Genomic DNA, 9,009 nt, shown 5'->3' with positions numbered 1-9,009 from the left:
AAAATACAAACGATTCCGTATAAAAACTTTTATTAATTTATCTATTTCGGCTAAATGCATGGTGTAAAAATAATTAATTAATTACAATTAAACGAATGACTCACAAACCTTTTCAATTGCACTTCAAAAGTCTTCATACGAAATACAAACGATTTCATATGGTAGATTCTTTCCCGGACATTCATTTCCGGTCAAATACATACGAATTAAGAAAATTGATTGGTCCATACACATGTGCATAAGGAAATAGATCAATCAATTTTTTTATGCTTACGCATTATGCGTTGTGCAGAAGTGTGTGCTCCCCGCTTAAGTCTTTGACTTAATTGGCTGATTTGCTTACTGCTTAAAGGTGAAAATTCATGGGCAGTGAAAAGTAGCAGCAGATCGTACTGATTGGTTACAAAATAGAGAAGTTCTAGGAACTCGAGAACTTCTCTATTTTATAGCCAATCAGTACAATCTGCTGCTGGTTTTCACTGCCCATGAAATTTCACCTTAAGTTTTTCTATGTGCCACGGCCTTGATGCCACAGACACAGAGCCACCGCACAAGACTCGTATGGTCACGTAGCGTACGTAACGTGAATCAACGCACAAGAAACGTATCGGTTAGAGCCTCCGCACAAGCTCTCGTATGGCAACGTAACGTAGATTAATGCACAAGAAACGTATAACGCCGTAACGGCCGTAACCAATACGTTTCTTGTGCGTTGGCTCACGTTATGTTACGCTACGTGACCATACGAGAGTCTTGTGCGGTGGCTCTTAAGTGATTTTTGTATGTATGTACATACATACATTTGATACACAAAAATTTTAGTACTCACACATTTTCTAAAAATTGTGCATGTAATGTATGTTATAATCGAGCAGAAAATATTCATAATTGAATATATAGAAAATATTTATAATAAATTTTTAAAAAAATTTTAATATCTTTTTAAATATAATATAAATTACTACAAATATTAGTTTGTATACACTCTGATTTAATATAAAAACAAATAATAAACACATACATAAGAAAATTTATTTATAAGAATTAGATGTATATTAAAATAAATCTATAAATTTATTTGCGATAAGAAGATATTTAAATACATTAAGAGAACTTAAATTAAATATATATTATTAATACTTGAATATTTTGGAAATATTTATTCTAGCCATTCTCTAATATATTGGCACTTGATAGGTGTAACAGGACCTTCGTCCCGACATTGTCTTCTCACCTAAAAAAAACAAGAAATATTGTTCAATGAAGTATTTTTAATTATTATAAAAAATTAAATTATGCCCAAAAGAAAGAATGTTCATGCGATAATATAATAAAGTTTTTATGCAATGTCCAGTTAAACTTCTTATGCACTTTAAATTATTCCTCATATTGGTTCATTTGATCTATGTATATGAAAGTCCTTCTTACAATTAGTCAATGACCAAAAATAAATCAATGTTCATCAATGCGAAAAATGTATAAAGGTAATTGTATCATCGCACGAATATCCATGCTTTTAGATATTGATCTTAATTTAATTTTTTACAGCTTATAGCCATAGAAAAATTAATTATTGGCTATTAAATTTATTTTATTTATTTTTCGTTAATTTTTATAATAAACGTAATGTATTTATAATGTATCTCACAGGACATAAACCACAAGGAGTTCTAATCAATCCAGGTGAATTCAGTAAAGGCTGAATCGCTCTATATAAATTACTTCCATCCCCTGCGAGTATCTGTTCAACCTTACCATCATAAACTAAAGTATTTAAAATCATTTCCATGTTAGTTACAGATAATTTCACCTATAATATAGATTTTTTTTAGTAACAAGTTTTTAATAATAAAGATAAAGGAAAAATGTTTTAATGCATAAAAAATACTACCTTACTTATTCCTAAATCCGAAATAAATTTCCACACTTCCTTAGAAGAAGCGAATGTTGTGTTTCTTGCAGCAATAGGTCCGGCGTTACAACTTTTCATTTTTTCCCTCTTTTGTTCCAAAAATCGATAGCATTGCTGATTCAACACATCAACAAATTCTGTTTCAAAGTCTTGATCTTGATACCAAGCACCACCTGTTACGGACTCATCTGGTTCCAAATTGTACAGCATATACACTTTTTTCTTACTCGCTGCTACAGGTTTAACAACTTTGATAAACTTTTTAGTTTCTAAGCTTTTTAAAATTTTTTGTAATTGAGTGTGCATCAAATTAGATTTAAATCTTATATCTCGAGTCCATATTCCCTTATTTCCCGCTTCTTCAATAATTCTATATACTATTTTTTCTTCATTATCAGCACATTTAGCAAGTTTTGTTGGGTCTTTCAAGCGATAAAACAATAAGCCTCCTTGTTTAAAAAGATCAAAGTATCCTTGAGACAGAAGCTTATTTATAATCTGAGCCCGTTGAACTGGTTGTAAATCAGGTATCTCGGTAGCTAAGTCTTTGTCTGAAATACCTTTAGGTCTCTCTCGTGCAAGAGCAATTATTCTGTAAAAAAAAATAAGACGTAAATACATAATAAAATAAATGAAAAAATCAATAATAAAATATAATGTATGATGCAATCAAATCTAATTGTTTTCATTTTACTAACTTATAATCTTATATGTAACTTATCAACTACAATGTACCTATTTCATTACATTAGCCAAAACCTATTGCAATGTTTCAAAATTATAACATAAATAAATTATTGAATTGATTCATAAATAATTTCCATTTTACTTAATAAACTGAATTTTTATATTTTGAAAACGTTACAATAATAAATATATTGTTATACATATATAAAATTAACACCTAGTTACGGCTCGATGCTCCTTCGTTGTTAATTGAATTAATTGTTATATATATTCTCCATTATTAAGTATAACTTGTTACCATTTAGACGGAAATTTTTTAGTTTCTTTCTCTTAAAAAATATTGGCAATTTTGATGGAGTTTTGGACAAATTTGTAAAAGTTTTTTTACAAATTTGTCGAGCTCAGCATCGCATCGTTATTAAAATTTTTTCCATTTAATAAATTTTGAAATGATCTAAACAGATGGAAATTTGATAGTGCAGAAAAAGTTCTAGAAATCTTTCATGGATTATTCCATACATATGTGCGGTTAGACATGTCGTGTAGCAAAATCACAGCTGGTCAATAAGTACTGATACTTCGTAAATGATACACTCTTAATAACTTGTTAAAATTGAAATAATTATATATATACCATGGGTAATACTGGTTTCTTAGGAGAGTGAGAGAGAGAAAGGGGAAGGGGGAGGGGAGGAAGCAAGAGGGGGGGAGAGATATTCAGTAATTACCCAGTAACACCAGTAAGCAAAATATTAGCAGCATATGCACAGATTGGCAGCAAATTTGATCAAAATCTATATATCAAAACTATAATAGTCATATGTGTCCGTATTACGCTCGTGTTCTATCGACAGTCTGCTGACAGGCAATGTGAGCAGATTGACAACTGAAACCGCGCAGACAGAGCCTGCTGACAAGCAACGTGAGCAGACTCTGTTACATTTCTGGCAATAGTTTAATAACATCATCTGATACAGTAACTTCTGAGTGAAATTTGTCGCCTTTTTCACATGAAAAATTTAATGCAAAACCTGTTCAGAATCTGTCTGTGCAAGTTTAGCTATCTGGGTATCTATAGTGGAACTTATTTATGAATCAATTCAATAAATACACATAAATATACATAATGTTATTATTTGACATTTTAAATATCGCAAATTAATTAAAAGAAAGCATACAACTTTAAAATTACATCACGATTTTGATTTTTTGTTTTCCTTTCTTCAATGCAAAATTATATTATCTATTTCGAACACATAAACAGCTGATCTACATCCATACTTTTGCTCAATTGTTTCGGGCCCATCGTGTTTCGTGCTGGTACTTGCGTTTTGTTCTTCCACTTCCATCACATATAAAATAGTTTTTGCGCCGTATTATACTGAAGATTGTTTTATCGTTGTTTTCTTAAATAAATTATATTCTTCTTCTTCTTCTTTGTAAATTTTATGGCATTTAATCCCCCTCGGGATCACTTAACGGCCAAGAACAAGTCGAAAATAATGGGTGCGTTCAGCCGATACTCCGCTAGCATAGCAATCGTGAGCAGTCGCTCGTTTTCGCTCGTTTCCTCTCTTTTTAATCCATTGGGTCAAAAGAGAGGGAACGAGCGAAAACGAGCGACTGCTCACGATTGCTAGGCTAGCGGAGTATCGGCTGAACGCACCCAATAAATACAGACTCGAAAAATTCAATTCAAACTCGGCGCTGATTGCATAAGCAATCTTCAAAAATTATTTAAGACGAAATAAATTATATAATTCACATCAATTTAAATGCAAGTCTCCGTCTATTCTTTTCCGAAGAACTTCCCAACTTCCTAAACTGGTGCACACTAGCCTAGTTTCCAGTTTTCAGTGTTTCCACCGAAGTAGAAAAAAACCTGAGAGAGGCTATCCCTTTGTTCTTTCTGAGGACGCTGTGGCTACAGCCATCGGCCATCAGCCATGATGTAAAAAGATAGAGGGCTGCGTTTGAAAACTTTACTCGGGTGCACACCGCGTAATTCTATTGGTGTTTTCGATTTGCTACTCGTAGAGTTCCTCTAGTAAGAGTTAGGACACCCCGGTCTGAATCCTGATTGGTTCCGCCATTAATGGGGAAGACGTTAGTGGGAGTGAGACAAAGCTATGCAAGTGGGAGTGAGACAAAGCTATAACATAAGTGTTAGTGATCCGCTATGCCCGGCTATGCTACAATTTCCAAGTACGATAGTTGAAGAACAAAATTACCTCGATCGTTCGCTATGCAAAAGTATGACTATTTCGCAAGCGAGTAAAATTCACGTTACAGTAAGTAATAAAAATAATTAAAATATAACAAAGAGTTATTTTACATCTGTTTAACTGTACATGATTATAAGCGATACTTATTAATAAAATGTATTTAGTAATTATTTATTATAATATTAAATTCACAAACTGTAATCTAAAACTTATACAAAAAACCTTAACCTAAAACTTATACTTACAAATAGTTTGGAAAAATAATTTTAAAAACTGTGTTGTAGATAAAATGCCTAGTTGTGCGGCGCAAGGTTGCTCAAATTCCTGGAAATCAGGTTACAAAATGTGTTATTTCCCATTAAAAGATACACAAAGATGTGCAATATGGATTCACAATGTGAATCGTACAAATTGGATCCCAACAAAACATTCAACATTATGTCAGGTAATAATATAAATTTGAACTTATTAATAATTGTTGTACGGCGTCATTAATGCCTGGTCTCCAAAATTGGATGCGTTTCGGACTCACTCTTTGTCTCTTTCTAAAGGGGACAATTAGAAAGAGTGAGTTTCCGATACTCTATTATTGTTACATTATTTTTATGATTTATAGGTTCATTTTGCTCCTGAAATGTGGGAAAAACATAGAGCAGATGGCAGCTTGAAATTAAAAATGAATGCCATACCTACTTTATTTGGTGATACAGGTAATTTTTTCATCTATGTTGGTTTAAAATTCTTAATTTTTTGTATTTCTATTTTTATTAGTTTTATAGAAATTAATAACACAGTACCTATTATAAATAATAACTTTTGCATTTATTAAAGTAATAGATTTTTTGTAGAAATAGATATAAATAATTATTATTTAACAGCAAAGATTAAGGAATATAAGAAAGAAATTAAATAAACAAAAGTAAAGTTTTTTCTGTATGGACAGAATTCAATTATATGTTCCAATCATTTTCCAATGTTAATACTTTATTTTCAGTTCCAAAAGAGCTAATAATTAACGAAATTGAAAATAAAGATCAATCAACGAAAGACTATGTGCAAAGTGAGACGGTGCATATTGGAGAAAATTCGTCCCAAAATAATGAACATGAACCAATGGAGTATGAAAATAAAGATCAATCAACGGAAGACTTTGTGCAAAGCGAGACGGTGCATATTGAAGAAAATTCGTCCCAAAATAATGAACATGAACCAATGGAGTATGAAGATGTGAATGAAATTATAAATATTGAAAGTAGCGAAGCAGAAAATGGAAAATCCGTGCAATCAAATAAAGTTTTGAATTCGTGCACTAATTGTTTACAAAAAGACAAAACAATAGAAGAAATGCGTAAACTTTTAACAAAAATTGATCGCTTACATAAACATGCAAAAGAAAAACTTCTCAATGCAAAACGCAATATAAAACGTTTACAACAACGAACAGGTTCTTCCCATATACTTGCAACAAAGATAAAGAATATGCTTAGCGATACGCAACTAAAACTGTTATCTGGCGAATTTATCAAAGTTCCAAAATGGTGCAATAATACTATACAAAAAGCACTAAAAATAAGGTTTGCATGTGGTAGCTCAGGTTATGAGGAAGTGATTCGTCATTTTCCTTTACCTTCGCTACGAACATTAAATAGGAAAATGCAAAATATACAGTTTGATAGTGGTATTTTGAATGACATTTTTGACTTTTTAAGTATTAAAGTTTCTTCCTTCAAAAATAGTTTAGATAATCATTGCATGCTAGTGCTAGATGAAATGAGCATAACACCCAGTCATGTATTAGATATATCAAAAAATACGTACTTAGGTACTGCTACTTTACAAAATTGTTCGGGTGATAAGCATATCGCTAATCATGCTTTAGTTATAATGTTAGGAGGCATTTCAAGTCGATGGAAGCAAGTTGTCGCCTATTATTATACCAGTGACTCAGTGGATGGTACAAAATTAAAACCTATTGTCTGTGATATTATAGAAAAAGCAGAAAAAATAGGATTACGCGTTCATAGTATTACTTCAGATATGGGATCCGCAAATATGGCATTATGGAAAGCGTTTGGTATAAAAATTTCACGACATTCTAGGATCATAAATTCTTGCGTACATCCTGTTGACAAAAATCGCTCTCTTTATTTTTTTCATGACGTAGCACATACATTTAAAAACTTAAAAGCAGGTTTTATAAGAAATGAATTGTTTAAAATTCCAAAAGAAATAGTAGATAAATATGGTTTACCAACAAATGAAGTAAGAGTTTCTCATTTACATAAATTATGCACAGCACAAGAAAAATTAGGTTTTGGTTTATTAATAGCTCCAAAATTGCAAAGAAAATTATTAGATCCTAATAATCATTTTCAAAAAATGAAAGTGAGCAATGCTACTAATGTATTGAACCATCGTGTAGGTTCTGCTCTACAATTTCATGCTGAAGATACAAATGATCCAACTCTTAAAACAACTGCTTGGTTTATACAGTTCATTTCTAAATGGTTTACGATTATGAGCGCAAGAACACCAAAACTAGCCTTAGGAAAACTTAATGTAGAAAAATTTGAAGAAACAATGCAATTTTTAAGAGAAGTTATTCAAGTAGTTACAGGAATGGAGGTCGGCAAATCAAGGTCATGGAAACCATTTCAAACAGGTGTTATAATTTCTACCATGTCCATTATACAATTAACTAATTACTTACTTGATAATGAGGGCTTCGAGTTCGTTCTCACGTCGCGATTTATGCAAGATTGTTTGGAAAATGTATTTTCTATTATTCGTTCTAAAAACGTGATACCAAATGCAGTCCAGTTCAAAAATGATCTCAAATTAATTACAATTTCGCAATATATGAAGCATATTGGACACAGTAGTTATGACAATGATGACAGGGAGTTCTTTTCACAGTTTTTAGAATTAATGTCAAACAAGAATCGCACGCGTCCGATTATCGACGAAAATGAACTTGTTAGCAATCAAATAGTACAAATAAATGAGACTGATATTTGTGATAATATTGTTCTTGATAATATGGCTTTAAATACTATATATTATTTAGGCGGTTATATATTGTATAAAATTAAAACTAAAGAAAAAGTATGTGATATTTGTATTAACGCTACAGGGAGTACTGACTTTATTGCGTGTTCACATAGTGAATTGACAAGAGCAAGATGTTTCAAGGAAGAAACATTATTTTTTATGAATAAACCAACATTTTCTTTTATTGTAAAGATGGAAAAGGTTTTCCAGAGTTATTACATACAAGTTTGTTCCAAATCCATAAATTTAAAAAAATTTTTTATTAATTTGTGTAATACGATTAACTTTACAATTCCAAATTGTCATAATGTAGAACAAAAAATCATTACACGTTTCATTACTTTTAGATTAAAAAAAATGTCTGTAACATTGCATGGAATGGATAAAAATTCTATGTTTGCGAGCAAAAGTGCTTATATGCATGCTGTAACATAATAAATTTGGTTTGTATTCATTAAGTTAAATACATCATGTTATATGCATGTTTATTATGTTCTATAAAAAGTTTAATATATGGCTTGTTTTGAATAAAAAATTATAGTATGGTTTATTCGAATAAAAAACTTTAATATTATTCTATCTCTAGTTGATTTTCCTATAAATACTGTACTCCATTCGTTAATTTTTTCAGGTTTCTCCTATTGCAATGAGTTAAAAAAAATCATGCTACATTTGATTTTTATATGCATATCGTGATATTAGTTCTGTGGAGAGCATTTGCAGCAACTTCATTAAATGATGGTGATTGTGAAATGTATTATTATACTTACTATGTATTTCATGTCCAAATGTTATCTTTGTAAATAAAGACAGACTTTTATAAAATTACAAATAGATAATATAAGTGATACGTCGTAGAGCAATTTTTTAACTTTTTATATAAAAGAAACGTAATCTTTAATTTTAATATATAAATAGATAAATAGAATAGTAGAAGCCTTTCAAATCGCGCGCTATAGCTCCCTATTAATGGCGGACGGTGTCCTAACTCTTACTAGAGGAACTCTAGCTACTCGACCCGCCTCGGGTCGCATCAATAGACGTGGAATACATACATAGATATGTATGTATTCTACGGCAATGATGCTACCTCATAGAAGTTAGCCGGACAATTTCGACTTACGACATTTTTTT

General features: G+C 31.0%; 2 protein-coding genes across 2 annotated transcripts; one reads left to right on the top strand and one right to left on the bottom strand.

Annotated features, from left to right (window-relative positions):
• Window positions 1–1,090: 1,090 nt before the first annotated feature.
• Window positions 1,091–4,515, bottom strand: LOC112462238 (DNA-directed RNA polymerase III subunit RPC6). Its single transcript, XM_025027902.1, has 5 exons — window positions 4,365–4,515; window positions 3,881–4,073; window positions 1,892–2,504; window positions 1,649–1,810; window positions 1,091–1,234 (listed from the first exon to the last, which is right to left on the bottom strand). The coding sequence occupies exons 2-5, from the start codon at window positions 3,946–3,948 to the stop codon at window positions 1,160–1,162; spliced, it is 918 nt and encodes a 305-aa protein (XP_024883670.1). The 5' UTR covers window positions 3,949–4,073; window positions 4,365–4,515; the 3' UTR covers window positions 1,091–1,159.
• Window positions 4,516–4,704: 189 nt separating this feature from the next.
• LOC112462237 lies at window positions 4,705–7,596 on the top strand (the record flags this gene model as incomplete). Its single annotated transcript, XM_025027900.1, has 5 exons — window positions 4,705–4,890; window positions 5,109–5,269; window positions 5,441–5,534; window positions 5,819–6,898; window positions 7,247–7,596. Coding segments are annotated over exons 2-5 (1,680 nt in total), but the record flags the coding sequence as incomplete, so codon positions are not given.
• Window positions 7,597–9,009: the final 1,413 nt, after the last annotated feature.

The sequence above is a fragment of the Temnothorax curvispinosus genome, unplaced genomic scaffold (assembly GCF_003070985.1).
Source record: "Temnothorax curvispinosus isolate PA1 unplaced genomic scaffold, ASM307098v1 QBEX01012107.1, whole genome shotgun sequence".
Classification (NCBI taxonomy): Eukaryota; Metazoa; Arthropoda; class Insecta; order Hymenoptera; family Formicidae; genus Temnothorax; species Temnothorax curvispinosus.
This window is presented reverse-complemented; position numbering and strand designations above follow the sequence as displayed.

Bases quoted from the DNA above. Each gene is read 5' to 3' on its own strand.
- LOC112462238 (XM_025027902.1), bottom strand. From the start codon at position 3,948: ATGGAAGTGGAAGAACAAAACGCAAGTACCAGCACGAAACACGATGGG. The intron at 2,505-3,880 runs GTATGGATGTAG...TTTTTTTTACAG, and splicing joins CCCGAAACAATTGAGCAAAA to AATAATTGCTCTTGCACGAG. The intron at 1,235-1,648 runs GTGAGATACATT...TGTTTTTTTTAG, and splicing joins CTCCTTGTGGTTTATGTCCT to GTGAGAAGACAATGTCGGGA.